Source organism: Zingiber officinale, chromosome 1A (genome assembly GCF_018446385.1).
Source record: "Zingiber officinale cultivar Zhangliang chromosome 1A, Zo_v1.1, whole genome shotgun sequence".
Lineage (NCBI taxonomy): Eukaryota > Viridiplantae > Streptophyta > Magnoliopsida > Zingiberales > Zingiberaceae > Zingiber > Zingiber officinale.
Window position 1 is genome coordinate 146,197,874 of NC_055987.1, and position 27,860 is coordinate 146,225,733.

The window sequence follows — 27,860 nt, forward strand, 5'->3', positions numbered from 1 at the left end:
TGAGAGTGATGGGACGACATGCCCACCATAAGTTGTCTCTTTAATTCCAAGGCCTTATGTCCATGCCCAGGCAAAAGTTCCAATTCCAATTGTTGAAACAGATTATATAGAAAGTAAGCATCATCATGTGAAAATGGTCGATAATAGTGTTCCACATTGCACAAATATGATATGCTTTTCCTTTTCATATTGTAGGATTCAGAGACCTGAGTCCTTCTTGAGTGCCAACGCATCTGAAGGTTATGTAGGCTTTTGACCTTCACAAAAATCTGCAAGTCAATTTACATGCAAGGGAAAACGACACCCGTTTTAGCAATTTTTCCTTTATTTCGAAAAGGACAGACCGCAATTACTGTAATAAATATAAAAGAATAGATGGTTCTCTTCAAATGTCTAACTGCGAGAGGCTAAACAAGATTTATTAAAGAAAATGCTAGCTAGATAAGTTGATGGAGCAAGCGAGTAATCTTCGTGAGTATACTTGTGATATGCTCCAGCATCGGCTGCCGCTGATGAGTCAATCTGATCATAGTCGTTGTTCTAGTAATTTCCTCATGTCCTTCTTGTTTACCTGGAGAATTTTGGAGGAACCAAAAAGCAAAAGAACACAAGCGAAGAGCTTATTGTGGATATTCACGCAAAACACACGCACACAAGGAACTCAATAGGGAGAATGTTAACCTTTCCCATAGCATTTCGAGGAAGAGAATCCCATAAGAAGAGCTTTGTTGGTAGCTGAATGAATGCAAATAATATAAACCAATAAGAAATAGGCTTCACTGTTTAAAATCATAAGCTCAAACACTAATCACTCCTACTGTTCTACTATGGATTAAATTATATTGACAGATATGATTAAGTATAATTGGCTAAGTATTATCAATTAATCTTTATATGACTAACACCAGAAAGAAAACAAGACTGGCCGTGTTTGGTGCTACGCAAAGCTTATGGAATAATATTTGGACAGAGGAACAAATGAATGGTGAAAATGAATTTTACAGCATATATGTATTCAAAATATCTTTTATCTGTAAGCACCTGCTCAAAGCTTATGACAGAGTAGAAAAAAAAAAATCCTAAACGATGCATTACTGAAGAACAAGTACCTTATATGGAGCAAGTTTCTCCTTGGCCCAATTACGTAGATCTTCTAGTGTAATAATTGGCTTTAGTTCTAGCTCTGCGCTTCTCTTTGCATCTGTGTGAGGCACAATTACCACACTCACAACTTCCCCATAATCCTCATCAGGTAAGCCCAGAACACAACACTCTAACACAGCCTCATGCTGGAGACAGAGCAAAACATTAATGTCAGAGCAACAATACAAAATCATAACAGCTAGATAAACATTTGTCCAATGAACACATCTTTGGATGAATAGGTAACTTTACCTAAAAACGGAAAAGAGCACTTTTTTACAAAGAAAGTACAAAATAGGATGAATCAGATTAAAAAAAAATTAAATTCCCTCAAGAAAGAGAGGCTAGAGTGATTGCAAATTTGGAAGCCAAAGTTTTGAAATAGCATTCTCTCTCTTTGTGTGTTCAACTCCCTCAAGGCGAAGGAGGCAGGAGGGCACTGGAAAGACATTTGAAAAGTGCCAAAAACCAGAAATGCCAATGTTTAAGAAGCATTCAACCACATACCAAGATTTTCAGTGCCGAGCTTCATATATATTATTATGTTATTTGGTTCTATTTGAAAACCATATATATGAGCGTTATGTTCTTCTCTGATTGCAATGATATAATTTTAGCCCTCTCATCTGTAGCCAATCATATAAACACAATAGCAAGGTAACATTTTGATGATTTGAAGTGCAAAAAGAACAAGATGATTGGAAATGCACAGTGCACTAACTGGAAGATGGTTTATGTATGTTCCAAATGTAGCAAACTATTGTTATTCAAGATATGTGTGATTTACTTGCCTCTAACAGAACTGCTTCGATTTCTAGTGCTGATAACTTGTAACCACCAACTTTCATAATATCAGCATTAGTACCTGGAAAGAGTAAAAACGGATGCCATCATGATCTTTGCAGAGTAGGCTTAGAGCTTCTCTTAGAAATATGCTATAACACTTAGGACTTGACTTGCATGTCGTTGTTATCAATATGGAGAAGAAAAAAATGAGTTTTTCCTATAACATTTTTGTCAAGACTAACAAAAGTTACTGCTTTGCATTGCTCAAAGTGCTTGACAGGAAAATCTTCTTTTGAATATGACACACATCTACAATCTTAATGAGAATAAAGCAAATTAACAAGTGGAAACAGGATGAAAATATCAGGTATAGAGACTATCTATCACCATTGATGAGGTGACGTCCAAAGATTTTTTATGGTTTATGTGTCAAGCATGTAGCATTTGTATATTGGCAAATGCAGCGTTTAGAATGCAATTCAGAATTATTTCAACTTTCTTTTCATGCACAGTGAATTTTGAAATGTGCAATTAAGGTTAGGTTCTAGCAAAATTGTTTTATGTTTGGTATAAAATAGTGTTTCTTGATATTCATATGGATTATTCTCAATTAAAATACAGTGAGACAATTTCAGTTGGCATTTGACAAAGCATGGTATCATGATCCTTAGTTTCGAGAATTATAGTGGAAATGAAGAAAAATCATCGCTGAATTAAATTGATGAAGAAGTGGAAACAGTGCACTGCTAAATTTTCATTGACTAGGTTTTTTCTCAACTTATGCTGCTAGTGTAGCATGGCCACATAACAAAAGGCCAAGAGAAACTCATTCACATCATGGAATATCTAGATTCTTTGCCAATCCTTTCTTGTGTTAAGCAATGATCATTCGAGAAATAAAAAAGTAACCAACACAATTAAATGAGTGAACCATCAAAAGAACTTCTTACGTCCCAAAATTATGTAATATCCATCTTCATCCACTGTGACTGTATCTCCAGTTTTGAAGAATCCATCATCAATAAATGAATCCTTATTTGCCTAAATCAAAATAGAAGAATCAAAAGATGAGAAAAGAAGGGTAAAGTCAATTACAGGTAAAGTATCTAAAAACTTTTAGTCAAACTTATTACCTGCTTTATTCAAAACTCCTACAAGATTAGTCATTTTTAAGTAAACTCAATCTACAAGTTCAAAAATCTCCTTGGCTTAACATGGTCATAGTGTATGTTAAGCAGAGGAGAACTTATAGCACAGCCATCAATGGAAGATAAACTCTGACAGTGAAAGAGAGAGGACAGAAGAGAAAGAATAGAGTGATTCCAAGGCAAAAGAAACCAACCACAAAATGCTGTACGGAATCCCCTCAAACTATGGTTAGCGAAAGAAAGCAGGTTCATGCTGTTAATACTATTTGATTATTCATGTAAAATAGATAATAATATTTAGAGGGAAGACATTAAGCGGTTCATAATATGACACCGGATGGGATAGCGATTATTACGGACTATTAAATCTGTTGATTCGTGAATGAATACCAGAAGTAATCTTCTACCACACATTAATTCAAAGAGGAATACCAAGAAATAAGAAAATAAACAGCACTGTCGAAAGTATTATTAATCCAAAAACTTTCCTTACATCAACAGATAATTATTTATATAGATTACAAATCTTAAGACATTGAAAAAGGAGAGAAATCCTAAGACCTCAATTCATAAGATGCAAAAAGAAAAAAGAAAGAAATCCTAATATAAAGGAAAAATTATTAACAGACTCAACAACAACAACAACAACCAAGTCTTTTCCCACTAGGTGGAAAAATTATTAACAGACTCACAATCCTAAAATCCCTAAATGGACTCAAAATCTAAAAATCTAAAAGATAGAAATTATCAAAAATACCTAAAATACCAAAACCCAAAAATTACAAAAAAGAATAATTTACTAAAAAAATAAAAAAGATCCAATGAATCCTCCTGCATCAGTCGTCCCCAGTTGAAATAAAAACTCATCCTAGAATTTCGAATAGTATCAAGTGGTAGCCCAAGAGGAAGATGGCATCCACGTGACAATCTTCAAAATAGCATTCTTCATAATCAACTTGGCAATCGTCAAAATAGTAGTCTTCATAATAAATTGGTCCAAACAAACCACGACCACCGTATTTCCACAAGGAACATTCTCCTCGGACTCTTGATTCTTGCTCATCCAGATAACAATTTTCCTCACACACTTAATGTCAAGATTTAAAATCTCGACCCGAGCCGAGGTTTCAGTCCCGGATTAAAATGATACGTTTTGGTATCATCTCGTGTCGTGTCAATATAGTTTCAGTATTTTTTAAATATAAATATATATTAATATTTGAATATTAAAGATATTTTATATTTTGAGATGTTGTATATTTTAATATTTTCGCATAAGATAATGCCTACTAAAATTTTATAAAAATACTTTTAAAAAAATATTAATTCTTAAAATTCCAAACTAAATTTAAAAATATAAAAATAATTATAAAATAATTTTAAATTTTAAATTATTTTTTTAATATATTTGTAAATTTTAATTTTAAAAATAATAATAATAAATTATCAGAATATAAATGTGATTTTTTTTTAATTTTTTGAAAATTTTAAATAAAATTTAAAATAGTAAAAATAATTTTCAAAATATTAATTAATAAAATTTATTTAATTTTTAAAATTTTAAATATATTTTTATATTTTTTGGGGATAATTTAATTAGGGTTTATAAAAGTCTCTTCGAAATATCACACCTAGTTGGAAAATGTTTGAATTATTTAAATCTTTTGTGTTTTTTCGCTGAACAGAAACGCGAACATGCAACACAGGAGGCATCCCACGTTGTGTTCAGTGGCATCGGAGGCGTCCGGCTACACTTCTGGCGGTGCCGGAGGCGTCCTGCGTCTCCTACTGTGGCGCCTGCAATGCCACGACTCCGTGGCTTTCGCGATCAAAGGTGCCTTCGAGACACTTGGTCCCAACGCTTCGGCGGCTCCGAAGGAGTCCCGTGACATCTCCGAAGCCTCCAGTACGCCTCCATCGCCTCCGATAAGTTGCCTACTCGTTTAGGTCAGTGGCAGATCCAAGAATTCAAGCATAGAGGAGTGATCGCAATCTGAGCTAAGCATGGCCATTTTTTTTTTTTTTGAACGGTTAATAAATTATATGTAATTAAAAAAATATTTTTTAAATAACTTGGCATACAAGAGAAAAAGGTACAATATTATGAAAAAACCCGTACAATAATATTAAAGCAGTCTACTAACGAATACATGACAATTGCGTTCTTCGAAATTCCATGTTCCAAAAACGCTGCAAAATTGGCTCATTGTCGACCGTATTAAAAACATCTTTCTCGATATAGACTACCAAACTGTCATTCATCCATTCATCTATAATCTTGTTTCGCAAATCTATTTTGACAATATTCATTGCAGAAAACATGCTGTCAACCGTTACAATAGCAACAAGAAGAAGTAAGGCTAGCTCAATCATCCGATAAACAAAAGGATGCACATGGTTCTCCATTGTTTCAATCATTTTCTTTGCAAGAGCTCCTAAATCTGCAATGCCTTCAAACCGTTCATCTGATCTGACGTCATTAATTTATGTTTCAAGCTCTTATTCAACCAACATACGCTCATTCCAAGAAAAACCATCCTCATAAAAATGAGTCAGACGCACTAACTTCTGTACATCAAATCTAGACAATGAGTTCCTAGAGTTAAGGCATGACATATAAATCAACAAATCTGTAGTTGTTTCAGAGAAACGACTATCCATCTCCTGTAGAATAATATCGATAACCTACAATTTAAAAACCAAACTACAAAAGTAAAAATTAATAAATATGTTACTGTTTAAAAGAATTTAATTGACTGTAAATAAAAAAAAGAATTATGAAGTTACCTCACAAAGATTTCAACATGGTAATAGTGATAAAAATTAACATTTTTTCCATCTCTCTTCAAATGACTATGGTTGTTGATGATATATGTCATATTAATTATTTCAATGGAATGAGTGTTACAAAACTTCTTCACATCCTCAAGTAAAAATCTCATCCAAAATCTCTCAACTTTTGCAAACGCATCGCATTCACAATATTTTGATCTTTCTCTTGTAGAACTGTTGACAAATGATTTGTGATTGCCAATATACGTTTCATCAATAGTAGAATAAACACAAATTCATACCTCTCCATTCTTTCAACCAAACTTCTACTTAAACCCTTAGAAGAACGATTACCATCATCAATCAAATTTTGAAGAACCTCTATAACAGATGGCCACATTTGTTCAATACGACATAAAGTTGAATGATGAGACCCCCATCGTGTATCTCCAGGTCTAGCTAGACTAGTTTCTTGGTTTAGTCCTCTACCAGAACTAATCTCTCATCTTTCAAGAAGTTCAACTTTTCTATCATATTCAAGTTATCGAAGTTTGTCGGCCCTTTTGCAAGATGATGCAGATGTGCTCACAATCGAACCAACAATCCACATGAAATCACAAACATATTGATTTGCTTGAGTAACAGCTACAACCACTAGCTGGAGTTGACGAGCAAAACAATGAACATACCTTGTATACGGATTTTCTTTCATTATCAGTGACTTTAAGCCATTAAATTCTCCAGACATATTTGAAGCACCATCGTATCCTTGACCCCTCATTCTCGCCACTGACAAACCATACTTAGCAAATAAAGAGTCGATTGCCTCCTTCAAACAAGCAGCTGTAGTTGTTGCAACATGAACTACAACCATAAATCGTTCAATCATCTCTCCATGTTTGTTCACATATTTAATAACAACTGTCATTTGCTCTTTATGAGCCTCATCAAGTAGTAAAGTGAACCACCTATCTCCCAGATCAGCTAGAATAACATTTGTGGTCTCAACTACACAAGCATTCACCAGTTGCTTTTGAATTTTTGGGGCAATCATTTGATTATTTCAAGGTGCATTTATTCCAACAACTGCCGCAACTTCTGGACACTCTGAGCTATACTATTTGAGCAATTCTAAAAAATTGCCTCTATCAGATGATATGTTGAAGACTCATCATGCCCCGAAAAGGCAATCCTTGTAGCAACAAAAATCAAATTACTTTTAAAATAGCAGTCCGGCATTTGCGATAAGCAACTTTAATCTCATGTTTCCCTGATGAAAATGAATACTCCACACTTTGTCTTTAATTCTTGAAACCCTCAAACTATATTCTTGCCTCATTGTACGCACTATCAACTCCACCTACATGCTCATTGAATTTTTCAATTGGTTTTTTCCAATTTACGAAACCAGATCTCGTAAACACATCATCTCCTCCAAACCCTATATTACTAGGTCTAAAAAGATAACACCAGAAACAAAAGACTGCATCCTTTGAAACACTATACTCCAACCAATCATAGTCTTTAAACCAAACCTCTCTGAAACATCTATTGTCTTTATTCATTTTTTTCTTGGAAAATTATGGCCTCAAGGTTAACAAGGACTCATAGCAACGTATTCTTTTTTAATATAATCTCTAACACCAACATCATACCCTTCAATCAGTTTTCGTAAACCAAGATTAGTAACAATTTCTACTTCACTACTCATATTTCCAATATTTTCAAATAAAATTTGCGGAGGAGAAGGAGGTGGTGGTTGTGGTGGAGTAGACTCTTCATCGGGAACACTAGACGTTTCAATTGAACTCCTAGGCCTCTTTATAAAATATTTCAACATTTTCTACAAATTATAATATATGAGAAAAAATTATCAACATAAAGTATTATTTTACTAAACTTAATGTGAACAATTTAACAATAACACAATTAAATTATTTAGCATCATTCATCGACACAATTCTTTTAAAAAAATAAAATTAGTTTAGCATAAATTATCAATATTCACAAATCACAATTAACTAACAACTAATAAAAAAATTTAATTACATCAGAGATTCAAAGTTTATACAAAAACTAAATTACAAATTATCCAACAATCAAATATACAAAATCTAAATTTTCAATAATCCAACAATCAAATATACAAAAGCAACTAAACATTTAAACAATTAAACTTTTCAATTGCTAATTGTATATACGATAAGAAGCAATCAAAAAATTAAAAATAAAATAAAATAAAACCCACTTACCTGAAGCTGCAGCGATGCGTGTGGCCGTATAGCAGCTAGGAGGTGGTGGCACTGCGGCGGTGCTGCGGCGACACAATAGCCTGCTGGCGGCGGCGAACAGTTTCTATCCACCGACTCCCTTACGTCAAGCGGCGGGGTTTGGTCGGAGATCCTGCTAGCCAACAAGAGTTGCTGGTCGGCAGGAGGTGGGTGGCGGCATCGTAGCAGAAAGGTGGCTTCATGACTTCACCTTTGGTCGATAAAAGAAAAAAAAGGGCAGACTTTTTCTTCGTGAGTGATGGAAAGCAAAAAGGAGAGAGAAAAGGGGTGGGGGGAATCTAATTTATTTATGTAACTTTGGTTCAAAATTAAAAAAGTGAAACTGTCTTTCTGTCTTTGTTATTTTTTTCTTCGGCAGCTGGGAAGAGTTTTTTACAGCCCCAAATTTTTTTTCTGTTCCGAGGGGGGTGACCGCTGACCCCGCCCCTGGTTTAGGTTAAATTGAAATCATACCAGTTCACCTCACCTCGCCATTGCCTCCCCTTTTGTCGCGATTCCTTCCGTTTGCGACGTGCGATCGTGCAACGTGACGTGATTCGTGACGCGATTCTTCTGTCTTCTAAGTTCTATGATCTGTCCATGACGCACGAAATTACCCCGCCTCCTGTGACGGTTTTGCTCCGGGGGTGGAACGGTAAAATCTGTCTATGCTGATGGCACGGAACAGTATTTTAATAGGTTGCTTAACGCACAAATCTTTCTTTTGACCTGGAACATAGTTGGGTCCCATAATCCTTACTTTCATACCCGTTGAAACATTCCTGAGAAAACTTGACCAAAAGCAAAGAACCTACCCTTGTCAGAAGCTAGAATAATCTTTGAGACATACAACATAAGAGGACCCTTTGGATCACAATTTCTGATTGCATTTGCATAAATATCATCAAGTGGACCTTCGTACAAGTTCTCCACATGATACTTCTGTGCCTTGGAAGGAGAAGGAAGCTGGAAGATCGTCATTTCATGAATGGTGCTACTTGCCGGCAACTAAGTCTGCCCTCTTTATTAATGTCTTTCCAATCAACTCTTTCTCATCAGACTTCATGGTGACACCAAGCTTTTGCAACATTGGCTATAATTTATCCTTTTGATCATTCATGCAGGTGGCAATAATCTGCTTAATTTGCTCGTAAAAGAATTGAATGAATCCACGTTTACATGGGGGAGACCCACTACTCTTACTAGTCCATTTCTTAGTGGCCAGGTCAAAGAAGTTCTCACCCCAAAGCCTCTCCATCATCTCGGTCTCGTCAACTCCAAACTTAGTTGCGTACATCTCAGCAAAGTTAGTCAAAGTGAAAGCCCAACCATGCAATCCAGCAGAAAAGGCAACTATTCCCTTTTCTGGGTAAACTTGGACATCACCGAGAAGGGCATCCTCATAAGTAGCCATTATGGCATTTGCATTCTCTATCAATCACTCTAGAAAAAGTTTGATATGATTCTTCTCCATCAACAACTTATCGATAATTTCATCCACCTCATCATCGCTATAAACTAGCTCACTAGTTGACTCGGTCTCTCATCATAAATTTGATCACCAACTATTTCGATCTTGTTGTGCACATCTTTCTCAAGAAAATTTTTATCCAAATTAAAATAAAACAACTTACGACCTTTAAGATCTCGAGCACAACGATCACAGTGTGAGGTTGGAACTTGCCTGTCACAACCTTGACCACGTACATCATGATCTTCAAGATCTTGCGCCGCTATGCTAGGATAACTCCGTGAGTTGTCTCTATAGATCTTCAAGTATCTCGTCTTGGGTTCTATGATCACGGTGTGATGCTTCCTCAGTCAGAACCTGCACATCACGATCACAACTACGACGATCATCCATGGAATCTAAAAGAGCTCTAATACTTCAGAGTCCATACCTCAGATTGCCAGTAGGATCTGACACTTCGTCAGAACCGGCTGGACATCCTAGGGCATGTAGATTGTACACTTTTCTTGATGATATATAATTTACCTTTCATCAAAAAAAATAAAAGAGCTCTAATACCAATCAACGTCGAGGGGGATAACGATTATCCCGAGGGCTATTGAATCTGTTAATTTGCGCATGAATATCGAAAGCAATTTTCTACCACCTATTGATTCGAAGAGGAATACCAAAAAATAGAAAAATAAACGACACTGCCGAAAATATTATTAATCCAAAAACTTCCCTTATATCAACCCAGACAATTGTTTATATAGACTCCAAACCCTAAGACATAAAAAAGGAAATAAATCTTAACATATAAACCCTCAATTCATAAGATACAAAAAAGAAAAGAAATCCTAACAAAAAATGAAAAAATTCTTAACAGACTCACAATTCTAAAATCCCTAAACGGACTAAAAATTCAAAATGTAAAAGATAGAAATTATCAAAAATAGCAAAGAAAATCCAAAAATTATAAAAATAATTTACTAAAAATAATAAAAAAATATCTAATGAATCCTCCTGCATCATAATACTTGCTGGGAACAAATACAAAATCAAAAAGTGGGCAAAGGGCAAATTTCAATAACTTAAAATATGGTATTCATAATAACCACCAGCTCATATGACAATAGGCAATCACGGATATCCCCTCGGATGGGTCTAGAGGCTAGTGCATGAGGTGTTGCCACAATGAGGTCTGAGGTTCGAATCTCGGCAAAGTCGAGGTAAATACCTCCCTTATGTGCTAGTTACTATTCCAAAGGCTAGTAGCCGCCCGTGATTTACCTCATCCGTGTTAGCGGTGGGACGGGTTGGCGGGGGCGCTGGGGCAAACGTATTCGCCTTTTGCCACAATAGGCAATCACGGATACTCCATGATAACTATATTAATTATCAGAGTATGGACAAAGCAAATAACTAGCAATTGCTTATAGTGGAACTGCATCTACATCAGCAAGCATGAAAAACCAATATATAACTGTCATCAAAACAAGAGCTAAAACTCAACAAACCTCAGGTTTTTTCCAGTATTCCTTGAATAAAGAGGGACTTCTTACACAAAGCTCTCCCACTCCATTTGCACCAACAGGACTACCATCTTCTGCAAGAATCTTGACCTAGACAGGAGCAGCCAGAGTTATGTTCAAATTGTTTGATATACATTTTTCTAAAAAATTACAGTACTACCCTAAGATTAAGCAATATGTCCTCAGCAGTTAGGCAAAAGCTGATTAAGCAACAAAGTGTTACATATGTTAGTGGTTTTCCTTGGAGACCACAACGAGGAACCAACTAAAATCCAGAGGGAAGCATAATCCAGACAATCACATAAAAGAGATTGAATTGAAAGATAAGACAAAAAAGTACATGTAAAGTAATATCTCCAACTGCTAGAGGATTCTACTTCTAATTTCGAACAACTTTAAAAATTAGAATTCTGCTCAAACTTTGTGCCAAAGATAGTACTCATACAAATTTACATCAAATTAAGTTAGACCATTTTTTCCATTGCAGTAAACAAAGAATTCCAATTCTGGCTCAACAATAAGTAAGACTATCACCATAATAAAACATGCATGACATTCTTGTAATACAGAGAAACATGAACTACTTCCATGTCCAACCTAATACTTCACATACCTCAACTCATGCATGACATTCTTGTAATACAGAGAAACATGAACTACTTCCATGTCCAACCTAATACTTCACATACCTCGACCCGAGGAAGGGGTTTCCCAACAGTGCCTGCCTTTCGTGCACCATGCAAAGGATTGGATAGTGCCATAACAAACTACAAAGTACCATAATAATCAGTACAAACCATAGTTTACACTTGTTGGCATTTATAAGGTTAGTGCAACTGATATAGATTAAAAACCATCTTTTAAGGAGTCAAATAGTAGGCTGGAAAACACAAAGGGAGAATGAATATGGAGGAAACCTCAGTCATTCCGTAGCGTTCTAGCAGGCGATGACCTGTAATATCTTCCCATTGTTTCATAACAGGATATGGAAGAGCTGAAGAACCGCACATCTAGATGAAAACTTGTGTAAATTCTCTATTAATAGATTTAATGTTTTTATTCTGATTTAAAATAAACATGTGAACATAGAAATGGAAAAAACTTAATCTTGGAGTCATGTATCTTCAAAGAGCAAGCCTACCTGAAATACATCCAAATTAAAACAAAAAAAACAAAAAAAAAACAAGGCAATCATACAATGTACTGCAAACACAAAATGAACTAAGCTGTTATAATCTCCACAGTCTATTCTTTCTTTTAGAATCCAATCAATAAACACAACTTTTTTACTTTAAATTTTTGTACGCATATGAGTTACTTTTGGCAGATTCATAATTTTTTCTTGCATTTTTTCAGTTGGGAACAATTATGTATTTTTCACAAACTATCAAGTTCAGTAATTTCATTTAGAAATTGTATACTGTTAGAATAAGTATAGGTTCTATATGTTTTGCTCATGCTCTTGATCCCGGCGTTGACAAACTCTCTCCCCGGTCTCATAAGTGTGTTTTCCTTGGGTACCCACGGTTTCAGAAAGGGTACAAGTGTTATTCTCCTACCCTTCGTCGGTACTTCATCTCTGCTGATGTCACATTCTTTGAGTCGGTTTCTTTTTTTGCTCCTTCCGCTTCACAGGTCGAGGTTTCTCCCTTTCCACCTGCACCAGTGACTATCTTTTGTCCTCCGGAGGCGCCTCTATCTTCTCCAGCCTCGCCTCCTCCTTTGCAGGTTTATCAACGTCGTACTCGTTCTGCTTTGCCGCCGACCAACACTGACACTGCTGTGGGCATATCTTTGGAGCCAAGTCCTTCGCCGTTTCCTCCGGTCCCATTTCCTGACTCTGATATTCCTATTGCACTTCGAAAGGGTATGCGCTCCACTCGTAATCCTTCTCCTCACTATGTTTCTTTGAGCTATCATCGTCTTTCCCCATCCTATTATTATTGCCTGTCTTCTGTTTCTCTTCCAAAGACTGCAGGTGATGCCTTTGCCCATCCAGGATGGAAACAGGCTATGCTTGATGAAATGAGTACCTTACAGAGCAGTGGGACTTGGGACCTCGTTCCTCTACCTCCTGGGAAGTCAGTGGTTGGTTGTCGATGGGTGTTTACGGTAAAAGTTGGTGTAGACGGCACGGTTGATTGGCTTAAGGCTCATCTTGTCGCTAAAGGCTATACTCAGGTATTTGGATTGGATTATGGAGACACCTTTTCTCCTATTGCCAAGATGTTTTCTGTGCGTCTTTTTCTGTCTATTGCTACAATTCGCCATTGGCCCCTTCATCAGTTGGACATCAAAAATGCATTTTTACATGGTGACCTGCTCGAGGAAGTCTACATGGAGCAACCTCCGTGTTTTGTTGCTCAGGGGGAGTCTTCTGGTCTTGTATGTCGCTTGCGGAAATCTTTATATGGTCTCAAGCAGTCACTCAGAGCATGGTTCAGTAGATTTAGTACCGTAATTCAGCAGTTTGGCATGACTCGAAGCGAGGCTGATCATTCTGTTTTTTATCGCCACTCATCTACTGGTTGCATCTATGTAGTGGTTTATGTTGATGATATTGTCATCACAGGTAATGATCATCTTGGGATTTCACAAGTAAAACAACATCTTTTCAAACATTTCCAGACAAAGGATCTTGGCAAACTCAAATATTTTCTAGGGATAGAAGTGGCACAGTCTAAAGATGGGATCATTATATCCCAAAGGAAGTATGCAATGGATATTCTAGAAGAAACAGGAATGTTAAACTCAAAGATAGTCTACAATCCCATGGATCCTAATGTTAAGCTCCTACCAAATCAGGGGGAGCCTTTTTCAGATCCTGAATGGTACAGGCGATTGGTAGGGAAACTAAGCTACCTTACTATCACTCGTCCGGATATCTCATTTGCAGTGAGTGTAGTAAGTCAGTTTCTTAGCTCTCCATGCAAAGAACATTGGGATGCAGTAACTCGCATTGTTCGATATATCAGGGGTGCACCAAGAAAAGGTCTTCTATATGAAGACAAAGCACATACTCAAGTCGTGGAATATTCTGATGCAGATTGGGTAGGATCTCCCTCTGATAGAAAATCCACTTCTGGATTTTGTATATTTGTCGGAGGTAACCTTGTTTCTTGGAAAAGCAAAAAACAGAATGTTGTGGCAAGATCCAATGCAGAGGCAGAATATCGAGCTATGGCTATTGCTAGCCAAGAACTTATATGGTTAAAACAGTTGCTTCAGGAACTAAGGTTTGGAGAGGTTACACAAATGTCACTCATATGTGACAACCAGGCCGCTATGCATATTGCCTCAAATCCAGTCTTCCATGAGAGAACAAAGCATATTGAAGTTGACTGTCACTTTGTCAGAGAGAGTCATATCTGGAGAAATATTTACTAGTTTTGTCAACTCAAATGATCAGCTAGCAGATATATTCACTAAATCACTTAGAGGTCCTCGGATTGACTACATATGTAACAAGCTTGGTGTATATGATCTATATTCTCAAGTTTGAGGGGGAGTGTTAGAATAAGTATAGGGGTAGTTTGATCTTTTGGTGTATTTCTTCTTCTCTATATAAAGGTCTAACTCGTGGTTCCTAAATACACACGAGATTTTAGGTTTTGCTTTGTACATATACAAAAAATAAGAAGAAAAAAAACAATTACCATTAAACGCAGTTGTTTAGCCGCAGAAGCAGCTGCCTTTTGCTGATCAGGATCCATAGTTTTATATCCTTGCAGTAGCCTGACGTACATAGTTGGAACCTGAAATTTCACAATGCACATGAACTTGATCAGTAAAAGACAGATTCTGAGTTCAGAACTGCCACAAACACATTTTAATTCACACAACAAGTTGATTGATTTTTTTTTAAAAAAAAAGAAGAGATTAAAATAAAGTTAGACACTTTAACTCAAGAAACTGTACATTCTGTTAAAGGACAAATTCTACCTTACATTATGTTCACATACAGAATTTTACAAGTTATTCTTATTTCTTAGGCCCTTTTGGTTGCTAAAGTTATAGTACTGAAGATAGTAGGACTGAAGATAATGAGCTTGTAGTAAAAATTGAATGTTTCAGATTGCAGGCCAAAATAGGATCTTTTATTTTCTGGGATATTATAAACTTGTGGTGTTGAAGTTGGAAACAAAAAAGGTCAGGAACCTTTCTAGATGCTTGAACTTATCCATCACAAGATTGTTGAAAAAGTATGTTTTCCTTTCATTAACTAGCATATCAAGCTTAAGGATATTGGATGTGCATATATAAAGAAAAAAAGGAAGTAACCCACATTTGTTCAGAATGCCAAAATTATAAAAATGTAGAATTATTCAAGATCTTTGACACGAAACAATTTGTTCATCCAATCTGGTAATTGTGTCAATGATTTACTATCTCCCAATTCAACTTTTTGCTATAAATAAAATGTCTGAAGGAAAGTTATAGAGATTTCACTTCTATAGTCAAGATTTCCATACTGTACTCAAGCAACCAGTTTGCAACTTTGTTTTCGTGGCACATACCTAATATTTCTGTTTAGAGATACCCAAAATCACTGTTCACAATCACATTTTTGTAGTAACACAATACAAACACATTCCTAAAGCATTACTACTTACTAATCTTGGCAATTATGAGAAACCTTTGGTATAAAATATGTAAAAACAGTAAACGAATAAATTATGTGAAGTACCTGTGCCTAATGCTTTTAGAATGACTGACTAATTCATTCAGTAGTTATTTCTATAAACAACAGAAATGGGGAATATGTCCTTTTCTTATTCTTTGTTTTTATGGCATGATTGCACTAGAATAGCTCCTCAATCTCAAAGCACCAGAGCCATCAGTCAGCTTTACATTCTGTCCTATAAGAAAGGAAACACTCTTGAGAAGCCAGAAATATTCATCCATCAATAAGACTGGTACCATATCTTGAGGTTCACTTGGAGGTTGCTATGAAGACAGTAGAAGAGGTGACTGTGGAGGGCACAAGTCCAACAGATGAAAGATCAAATCCTTAATAGTGTATTAGACAGTCTGACCAAACAGGACTCTTTGCATCTATGCACTTTCCATAACTTATTGAGGGGACAAAAAGTTTGCACAATAAGAACCTAGTAGCACTTCTTTTCTTCACTTTACAAAAAAAAACAATCATTGATTTCATGAGAATAATTATACAAAGAGCATAAGAGTTTCCGTTGGGTAAGTACTGCTTAATGAAAGTTGACCGACGTCAAACTACTTTAGATGGCAATCAACAATCTGATACTTAAGTTACGAAGTTCATTTACATGTCTGATCATGTAATTGAACCAAAATTACAAAAACAATATAAGCCCAAGAACCTGTTGCTCTTCGAGGGCAGTGACTATTTCATCTTTAAGGTTGCTTTACTTAACTTCAATCAAATTGTGTTGCTCTCAGTAAAATTTAATCCATCGAATATATTAGTTCTGTTATTTTTACAAGAATCTGCAAATTGTAACTTTGTTTAATCGTACTTTTTTTAAATTTGCAACTAGTTATGTACACAGTACACTTACACCGGTAAAGACAGTAATGGCATCTTCTGCTTTGCTTCCATCTTTAGGGTCTGAATCACACCATCTTTGCCACACACCTCGGACGCTAAATTTTGGCATAAACTCAACCTGTAAATTGGATATTAATAAGAAAAGCATTTCAACAAGATAAGATGATCAACACACATTTTTTAACCTAGATTTCCAAAGAAAAAAGATAGCATCCATTACAAAGAGTTCTTACTAATCTTTGTCACTGCATCTAGTGTCTAGATCATATTGTGCAAGTTATGACACTACCATTAACAGATGAAATTGTTTAAGACTACAGTTTAAACTACAGAAATGTTGGATTTGAATTAGGGGTGATCACGGATCGGGTTGGTTCGGTTATTGGGGTAAAAAACTATCCGGCCCTACTAGATCAGATAATGCAAAATCGGGACCTACATCCGGCCTTATATCCGACGGTTCTTATGTTTCAGATATCCGACGGGTTGTCAGTTATTTGGATATCCGACCCTATATCCAATGAAATATAAAATATAAATATAAATATAACAAAAAAAATAAAATTTTTTAAAATAATAATAAACATTACTCATTACACGTTATAACAACTAATCGGAAATAACTATTACAACGTGTAGCAGCTTATCGACAGTAGTTGCTACAACGTGTAACAGCTTATCAACATTAGTTGCTACAAGTAGGGGTGATCGGATCGGATTGGTTCAGTTATTGGGATAAAAAACTATCTGGCCCTACTAGATTAGATAATGCAATATTAGGACCCTACATCCGGCCCTATATCCGGCGGATTATTTTTTTTCAGTTCAGTTCGGGTCGGTATAAGCGGGTTGGTCGGTTTGGCGGATTGACTGCTCACCCCTAATTTAAATGTCAACCTAATATAATGAAATGCAGAATCTAGAGACCATTGTAATGACAGAAAGGATTATCGAGTAGACACCTACCACTGATCCCGCATAAAGAGGTGCAAATAAAGCATTGAAGAGGCCATGCACATGTAAACTACAGGTTAAGGAAGAAATAGAATGGTGTGCACAAAGTAATGAATCAACATGGTATACTCATAATTTGATGCATCATGGATAAAAGGGAAGCCGGTGCACGAAACTCCCACCAATACGAGATCTCATGGAAGGATCAAACCACATTAGGTCACACAAGGTCACACGACAACAACTTTTCTATTGCACCAAGACTCCCCTTTGATGCATCGTGGATATTAGGAAATAATAAAGAGCATATGCTTGATGCTTTTGTATACAAGACTAAGCTGGAATTTAATGAACAAAATTTCAAACAAAGTTTCATATTATATCAACAAAAAGTAGACAAATTTGGATATGGTGCAATGGCAGGCAATGCATAAAGCGATCATGACATGTGTACTCCCAAGCTTCAGTCAGAATTTGAACCTGAAAAAAAACAAAAGGCAGCAGTTCATTTTGTCATGTCATAGAAATAGAAAGATAGAACATAATTGACCACATAACGATCACATCATTAAACTAGTTCAGAAAATTGTGCGAGAAAAAAATCTTCTAGAAAGAGAACAATCAACAATAGAAAAGTAAATCACAGAATTAGAGAATGGGTAGTAAAAGCATTGGTGCTATTTTTGTTGGGTCTGGTGGTGGTGCAATCTAAGTGCGGGCAGAATGATGGTATAACACCGTTTTGGCGAAGTCAAGGCTAGAGTTGGACTCTATCTCTTTAAGATGAATTTGCCCATCACTCTGCGCTCAGAATACAACAATCGTCTCCCAAGATACAATGACTTTATCTTGCGATAGCAGCACTGCAAATCCCAAGACCTTCGAACCGAAGAAACTTCTCGAACTCTCAAAATGCAAGTATGGAATACAATGCTTGTTTTGCTTTGAATTGGAATGAAAAATGAAAATGTGAGGGATCTTATTTATACCAAATGAAAGGGTATAAGAACCTCTTGGTTCAATTAGATCTCATCCATCCAACTTGAATTGGATAGTCTAGATTGCATCCCTTCCCAAGAGACACAATACCTCTTCATTAGATGCCTTCTTTTTTTGAAATCAATGGTTCAGATTGAACCAATGAAGAGGCACTTAAACCTTTCAAGATGGATGAACACGATTTTTCAATCTTTATCCAACGACCTAGATTTAATTTCTCATTCATATTAAATTTCCAACAATCCCCCACATGAATGAAAATTAATACATGCATGTTATCACCTAAGGAGAGTTCAATAAAAAAAATATTGCATTAGGAGAGATAGCTTGTGGCTTTATACCTTCCATAGTAGAGTATCATCAGATTTACTAGGCTGCTTAGTGAATGTGATGTCTTGAACTATTTAGTTGTTCGTGTAAACTAAGACAATAGTACCTACACAAAAACATTGCTCACTTCTTTATAGTTTTCACTCTTTTGGCCGTTTTGGCTATGGACAACATCTTGGATTCATAAGTATTTCATTGAAGCAGCCCGTGTTCACACTTATATAGGTGACCTCCTATAAAGAGTATCATACCATACTCTACTTTTTCCAGTATAAAATCCATTAAAAGTTTATAACTTAACCTCACTATAGATTGTAGGTAGCACTTTTCCATCCTAGGAATGAGAGGGGAACTAGTTCAAATGCTTGCACAAACTTTTATAATTTCGTTGTCTCATTGAACCAAGATCTTGGGATCTCCAATCAACAAGGTTGGATTACGATATGAATGTTCTTATTTGTAGATTTTTATTCTCATTCCTCTTGATGTGCAGTAGATTTGATCTCTATTCAAACCTTTTGTAAATGGATCTGCCAAATTATCTTTTGATTTGACATAATCGACAGAGATAACTTCATTAAAAATCAACTGTCTAATGATATTGTATCGTCGATGAATATGTTGTGACTTACCATTATACATGTTATTTTATGCACTTGCAATTGCCGATTGATTATCACAATGTTTCATCACTGCAACTGCTTTTCCAAACATAGGATATCTTCTAAGAGATTACGAAGCCATTCAGCTTCTTCTGCATCTTTATCTAAGGCTATAAACTCATATTTCATGGTTGATCGAGCTATGCACGTTTGTTTCGTGGATTTCCATGACATGCTCCACCACCAATGGTAAATACATATCCATTGATGGATTTAGTATCTTTTGTATTAGATATCCAATTTGCATCACAATAGCCTTCTAGTACCACTGGATATCTCATATAATATAATCCATACTCTTAGGTGTACCTTAAATATTTAAGAACCCTTATTAATGTCTTCCAATGGTCATCATTTGGATTACTTATAAAACTACTTAATTTGTTGACCGCATAGACAATATCCGGACATGTGCAATTAGTGATATACATCAAGCTGCCAATTATCCTTGAATATTCCAATTGGGATACAGGTTCACCATGCCAAATGCAAGCTTAAATCCATTGGTATTTTTACAGAAGAAAGATCCTATGCATTAAATTTCCTTAATACTATCTCAATATAATAAAACTATGAAAGAATAATTTCATCTAATGTCTTATCGATCTTAATTCCGAGTATAACGTCCGCTATACTCATATCTTTTATATCAAAGTTCTTAGTCAACATCTTCTTAGTAATCATGATTATATCATGATTACTACCCATGATAAGCATATCATCTAACGAGTTAGGTGTGTCTTTGATATATATGCATTTATAGCACTCGTTTATTTTAAATCCATTTGACATCATAGTTTTGTCAAATTTTTCGTACCACTATTTCGATGCTTGTTTTAGCCCATATAGTGACTTCACGAGTCTACACACCTTATTTTCTTGTCTTAGAATCACAAACTCTTCAGGTTGCTCCATATATATTTCTTCTTCTAATTCACCATTTAGAAAGGTTATTTTCACATCCATTTAATGTATCTCAAGGATATGTATTGTAGCAATAGCAATGAGTTCTCAAATGGATGTGATCCTTATTGTTGGTGAATAGGTATCAAAGAAGTCAAAGTCTTCCTTTTGTTCGAATTCCTTTGCCACTAGTCTTGCCTTGTACTTTTCAATAGTTCCATCAACCTTATATTTCTTCTTTAGGATCTATTTACATCCTAAAGGCTTGATTTCAAGTAGAATATCCACCAATTCCCAAGCATAGCAATGGAATTTATTTCACTATTAATGACTTCTTTCCAAAAGGGAGCTTTGGGACTTAATAAGGCTTCACTTATTGTCCTTGGTTCATTTTCCAACATATAAGTTATGAAATCAGGACCAAATGAATTTACTATTTTGGTTCTCTTACTGTGTCTTGGTTCTTCATTATTTCCAAGATTATCCATATTTGTAGTTTCATAAGTTCTTTTATTTAAACTTTCTTCCTTCCTATCTTTGAAAAGAAAGATATTTTCAAAAAATATAGCATTCATTGATTCAATTGTTGTTCCAATATGTACATCAAGAACTGTTGATTTATGTACCAAAAATCGATATGCGCTACTATTATTGGCATATCCAATAAAAATGCAATCAATTATCTTTGGTCATATTTTGGTTTACTTTAGCTTAGGTACTTCCACCTTAACCAAACACCCTCACACTTTCAGATATTTATAAGAAGGCTTATAACCCTTCCATAACTCCTAAGAAGTTTTATCTTTCCTTTTATGAGGGATTTTATTTAGAATACGGTTTGCCGATAAAATAACTTCCCCCACAAATTCTGGGGTAAGCCCAAACTTATCAACATAGCATTCATCATTTCTTTAAGAGTTTGATTTTTACGTTCGATAATCTCATTTGATTGAGGAGAGTAAGGAGCTATCGTTTGATGAACAATGCCAGATTCCGCAAATTCAGTAAATGGACCATTATATTCTCCTCCTCAATCACTTCAAATTCTTTTAATTCATTGACCAATTTGATTATCAACTTCATTCTTATAATTTTTGAATGTTTCTAAGGCTACATCTTTGTCTTTCAATAGATACACATAATATTATCTAATGCAGTCATCAATGAGTAACAAAGTACTTTTTGCCTTCTCTAGTTGCACAAATTTTAAATCACATATGTCACTGTGAATTAATACTAAAGGGGTCGTGCTCCTTTCCACTGAATAGAAAGATAACTTTGTCAATTTAGCTTCAACACATATTTAACATTTATGTGTTAGATCAACATTAAATGTTAGCAATAAATTTAAATTCACAATTTGTCGTAAAGTATTATAATTTACATGTTCAAGTCTAACATGCCATAAATTAGAACACTCAACCAAATAAGCAGAATTTATAATTGTATTGTCATTAAATTCACGGTGTACAACCATTACATTCATTTTAAATAAATCATTCTCCATGAACCCTCTACTTATGAATTGACCATTTTTTGTCAATACATACTTATTTGACTCAAACACTGACATGAAACCAACTTTGACAAGAGTTAACCCTGACACTAGATTCTTTCGGATGTTGGGAATATGAAGCACATCGATTAGTATCACTTCTTTGCCTGACATCATCTTCAATACCACTTTGCTAATACCAACAATGTTGGAAGTTGCAGAATTACCCATGATTAGTTTTCTCTCATTAACAGGTGTATAAGTTGAAAATTGGACCTTGCCAGAGTAAATGTGTTGTGTGGCACCAGTATCAACCCACCGCTCCTTAGATTGTCCACCAAGTTGGCTTCTAATTTTGGCATGTCTATTGGCACTAACTTATCTTCAGTCATGTGCACTTGAGTGGCTTTTTTTTGGACATTGGCAGTCTTTGGCCTTATGATTCGATTTGCTTGTGACATGTTCCTTGGAACTTCTTGGCCCTCCCTTGGCTCTGCCCTTTGCCAGGATACTTTCTCTTCTTGCCCATGTTTGGTTTCATCAAATTTGTCTTTGCAAATATAGGCATTTTTGTTGATTTTGATTGTTTATGATTGTCTTCTTCAATCCACAGTCTTACAATCAGATCCTCAAGTTTCATCTCCTTTCACTTTAGCTTTAGATAATTTTTAAATTCCCTCCACAAAGGTGGAAGTTTCTCGATTATCGTGGCAACTTGAAAGGACTCATTCATTGTCATGCCCTCGGCATGCAGATTATGCAGGATCAATTGCAACTCTTGGACTTGAGTTGTCACAGTTTTGGAATCAATTATCTTGAAGTCTAAGAATTTGTCGACAATGAATTTATTCAATCTGGTATCTTCTGTTTTGTACTTCCTTTCGAGAGACTCTCATAACTCATTTGCAGTTGACATTAGACTATACATGTTGTATAACGTGTTGTCCAAGCTATTAAGGACATAATTTCGATATAAGAAGTCATTATGGCCCCAAGCATCATATGTCGCTCTCTTTTCTTTATCAGTCTCACCTTGAGATATCGAGGGGACATCTTCACGTAAGAGCCTCGCAAAGTTTAATGTGGTTAGGTAAAACAGCATCGTTTGCTGCCATCTCCAATTTTTCATCATGCGCCGGTGGAACAGGAGTCGTCGATGATAAATCTATCAAGATTGCACAGAAAAGGTTCGTCTTAAAATTGTTGGGTCCGATGGTGGTGTAATCTAAATGCGGGCAGAATAACGGTATAGCACCGCTTTAACGAATTCGTGACTAGAGTTGAACTCTATCTCTTTAAGACCAATTTACCGCACACACGGTTCTCACGGAACACAGCAATCATCTCCCAAGATATAACTTTATCTTGCAATAGCAGTATTGCAAATTGCAAGACCTCCAGAAGAAGCTTCTCAAATTCTCTAAATGCAAATATGGATTGCAATGCTGTTTTACTTTGAATTGAAATGAAAAATGAGAATGTGAGGGATCTTATTTATACCAAATAAAAGGGTATAAGAATCTCTTGGTTCAATTATATTTTATCCATCTAACTTGAATTAGATGGTCTAGATTGCATCTTTTTCCAAGGGACGCAATACCTCCTTATTAGATGCCTTCTTTTTTGAAATCAATGGTTCAGATTGAACCAATGAAGAGGCACTTAAAGCTTTCAAGTTGGATGAACAAGATTTGTTAATCTTGATCCAACGATCTAGATTTAAGTTCTCATTCACATTAAATTTCCAACAATTTTTGAAATGGAAAAAATTCATTTAATAATTGACAAGAAGCAAAGTTTTGAATGGTAAGACAGCGCCAATGCTATGGCATGTAGAGTAAAACTTAGCCTCTACAAACAAAATTGCGGCTTCATTTAGTGAAGTAGATATGGAAAAATGGATATTTTTCCTAATATTTCAGATTAGCCATCGCAAACATATCTTGCTACCATTGTTGTGGTGAGGAGCCTAACATTGTATGCCCATGGAAGTTGGGAGTCAATCAAAGAAAGGGGAGCAGAGACCCAACAAATAAGGCAAGGAAATGTTGGTAGGAAACAAATTTAGCCACTAGACTTTGGTTTACAAATAATAATACTTAAAAATATCATAAACATATTTAGCTCACAAATTAGAATTTTTGAAGCAGCAAAAATGAATTAAGATCACAAATAGCACATCAATAAATAATATTAACAGGCAATGGAGCTAAAGAAGTCTGAACTGTGGAACTTAACTAAACTCCCTAGTTAGTAAAAACAACCTCTCTATTACTTCTGAAAAAATAAAATCAGTTATTCTGCTTCATGACTTCCATATGCCACATTTATATCTAACAGTTGGATTCCTTAAAAATCAACATTTACATATGAAAGCAAAATCCTTACTTGAGAAGTTATGCTGTTGTGAGTGTGGACAACACCTTTAGGTTTACCAGTTGTGCCACTTGTATAAAGAATCAGAGCAGGATCATCTCCTGAGTAATAAGAGTCAAGTGAACATGGAGAATTAAGAGAAAAGAGTCTAGAAGCTATCTACATCAGATGTTTAATAAGATCTATTGATGTGGGATAATCGATAAAAAAAATTTATTAGAAAGCATATTAGCAATTGTCCAAAAGACTGAAAAAAAACAGCAGTAAAAATACATAATCATCTAGATAAAATATATTAGATAGTTTTAACAAAATATACCCCAAAAAACAAAAACATAAACGGAATCTTCAGATGACTACATCATGGTGAAGACAAATAAACAAAAAGGATGGACAGCAAGAAATGTATTACCTTTCAGCTTGTTTGAATCCTCAATTTTTCTGATCACCTTAGCAACCAAATCAGCAGCCCTTTCCCCTGAATGTTCATTCAAACTATCTCTTAATGGCATACCGGTAAGTGTCGGAAGTAGGGAAAGCTTAGCAAAGCACTTAGCAGCCACATTCTCCATGATTTCTTGATGGTCTTGAGTGCTAAGTATCATGGATATGTCCTGAAAAGTAGAACAAGTTAAATCTCTTATGGTGCCATCAATATGCAACAAGTCATACAAAAAAAAGGAGAGAGATTGAGCGAGAGAGAGAAGAGAATGTGAGATTCACATAGTTTACCTACATAAGGAGAAATTTGCATGAAGTCATTCAAGAATAATAAGTACTCTAAGATTTTAGCTCACTTGAGGTTTTGAGCATAAGTAGGTCTACTTTTAGCAGACAATTCTTCTTCATTAGTGTTATTAATAACTAGCTATTGCACTAACATCACAGATTCACAGCACTACAGGTTGCAAGTCAGAGATCATGCAACCAAGATGTCCATCTTGGACTTTCAGAGACACATAAATATAAATTAAATATTATTGGTTTATAGTTTACAAGCCACTCACAGAATTAATGTAAAATATTTATAGAATAAAAGTGATTGACATATAACAGAAAAAATAGACACAAATACAGGATAAAGGGAGGGGAAAAAAAGATATGATGGCTTCTATTGTAACAGGAATAGTAGTCCCATCTCAAACTAAATTAAAATAATAGATAAATGAACTTTCAGTAAACTTATTGTTTCTTCCAACTTTTAACTGGCAGAGAAATGAAACTTTTTTAACCAGGTACTAATTCATATGTACAAAAAAGAAGGGTATGAAACATACTGAATCATTCATCACATGCAAAATCTCTGATTCTGGATAGCTGAGTGCTAGAGGAACTGCAACTCCTCCACTAATCCATGTACCAAAGATTGCTGCAACAAATTCAGCAGAAGGTTTAGCCACAATCCCCACCCGAGCACCATGAAGACATTTTGGACCATTAACAGGTCCAATTGTTTTTCCACGCTCTTCTTTCACCTATATCAATGGCTAAACTTTAGCAAAGATTTTGTAGATCAACAACCAGCATTTCAAAAAACATTTGATCTCATTTAAACGGATTCAGTATCCATAGGCTGTCATCCATGTCAGGAGATGAAATAGAAACCTTAATGATTTATGCAAGGCAGCATAGGAACAATTCATAACATGACACTTACATTTATGGCATCTGCATCAAGCAATAAGTTTGAGATGTTTAAAGCAGAAGCAATGAGTTGAACATGGCTATAATTTTTCTGCTCAGCCCTTATAGCAGCACGTTCTTGAGTTGCAGAGCCATAGGTAAGAACTGCTTTAACAGCCTCCATGAATGTACGAGATGGTTTAGTAGCTTGAACTACACAAAGGACATTATAAACCTTAGAATTATGACATTTATGAGGATATATTATCATATGGTTAGTAAAATTGATGGTTAATCATCTCTAAGTTACCTTCTACAAAATTAAGAGTAATACATCAGATATAGAAATATTTTCCTTTTTTACAAAAAAAAAAGAAGAAGAAGAATAAGAAAAGAAAAGAGATATGACAAACATTGTACTCTGGTGTGGAAGAAAACTAAAATAAAACTGGACCAATTGAGTAAATTTAAGGGAAGATGAGGATTTCACTCCATATGTTTAAAACACGGTGCTTCTTTCTAGTGGTTTATGATATAAATTGACCTATAAAACGACTAATTGCATGCATATTTCTTTAGCCGCTCAAACTCTATCTATTAGATATAAAACTCCAACAACAGTTGCAATGAATAAAAACTAATCCAAAAGTTCCATCTCCAGCCCGACAGGATCATGCAAACTGTGCAAAATGAAGCACTAACCTAATCAAGAACAAAGTAGCTTAGAGACAGAGAACAGCACGAGTGGAGAGCAACGGAAAGAGGTTTCTAGGTTGCAAGGAAAGTGAGTATAAAGAGAGAAGAGAGATATGGCTGGAGGCTTTGTACTGTTCCGCTCACTTTTTTCACCAAAATTGTCTGCTGACTAAATGACGTAACCCTACAACAAAGAAGCTTCAGTAACAGCTTAATAGCAACTGGGAAATTGCAGCAACAGCTGACAGTAATCGCCCACCACTTATTTTTTCCTCTCATTTATTCACCTCAACTGTCTAGTAAATGCAACACCGTAAGCCTATGATAAGGAAGTTCCTCTACAAGATTAAAATTGAACTTCTTTTCTCAATTTGCATAATCGAGAATCCTATCGCATATCGCATATTTCAGAAACGAGTAAGTATCTGATCAGTAGAGAAGTTCGCTTTCTTGGTCTTAAAAATGTGTTCTTTTACTGCATTGTGACATAAAATCAATAAGCGATCACATAAAAAGACCAATCCAAATGCTTCTCGAACAAAAATCACAAATTTCTTAAACGCCAATATATCATTAACTCCATCTCGAACAAAGCAGGGAAAGACGAAACATCCAACAAAACAATCCCTAATCAGAATTAAGAAGCTCGCAACCCTAAGGGAAAAAGCTGATCGAGTGTGAATGCGCACCGGAGAAGAGGCGAGGCCGAGAGAGGCAAGGCGAAGCGATTCCAGATCGCAAGCAGAGCAAGCTGGCGCGGTGACACGGGAGAGGAGAGGCACGGTTGGAAGCCAAGCTCAAAACGCATCCTATCGAAGCTGGCGCAGTAATCGTCCACCACCTACTTTTCCACCCATTTATGGTTTGTTCACCAAATACAAAAAACACTACCATCCCTCCGCCGTTGCATTAAACAGACGTAACGAAGAACATGACAGACGAGGTAAAACAAAAACGAGCTACGGCGACATTTGTCCACGCGCCGCGTGTTCGTCACGTCAGGTTGCGTCCTGGTTCTTGGGTTCCAGCGGATTGGGAAGCAAAGTGAGAATTTTAGCTTTCTTAAAAAAATAATAATAATAATTAATTAGATTGAATTTTCTAGACTGAATAAATTAAATTTTTAAGTCAAACTGAATTTTTAGATTTTATTTTTTTAATTGAATTTTATTAAATAAAACTGAATTT

At 35.6% G+C, this 27,860-nt stretch overlaps 1 protein-coding gene across 1 annotated transcript; it reads right to left on the bottom strand.

Moving 5' to 3' along the window:
- On the bottom strand, positions 1-27,586 carry LOC122037780 (probable CoA ligase CCL8). Its single transcript, XM_042597236.1, has 17 exons — positions 27,362-27,586; positions 26,011-26,189; positions 25,631-25,828; positions 24,766-24,967; positions 24,366-24,454; positions 17,999-18,068; positions 17,601-17,653; positions 16,645-16,752; positions 14,761-14,859; positions 12,022-12,114; positions 11,794-11,871; positions 11,090-11,194; positions 2,880-2,970; positions 1,935-2,008; positions 1,110-1,289; positions 682-735; positions 1-571 (listed from the first exon to the last, which is right to left on the bottom strand). The coding sequence occupies exons 1-17, from the start codon at positions 27,564-27,566 to the stop codon at positions 527-529; spliced, it is 1,923 nt and encodes a 640-aa protein (XP_042453170.1). The 5' UTR covers positions 27,567-27,586; the 3' UTR covers positions 1-526.
- Between the last annotated feature and the right edge of the window lie 274 nt (positions 27,587-27,860).

Excerpts from the sequence above, each read along its gene's own strand:
- LOC122037780 (XM_042597236.1), bottom strand. The coding sequence starts at position 27,566 with ATGGTAGTGTTTTTTGTATTTGGTGAACAAACCATAAATGGGTGGAAA. Across the intron at positions 1,290-1,934 it reads TCGAAGCAGTTCTGTTAGAG|CATGAGGCTGTGTTAGAGTG; the intron begins GCAAGTAAATCA and ends CTCTGTCTCCAG. Across the intron at positions 572-681 it reads CTCGAAATGCTATGGGAAAG|GTAAACAAGAAGGACATGAG; the intron begins GTTAACATTCTC and ends AAAATTCTCCAG.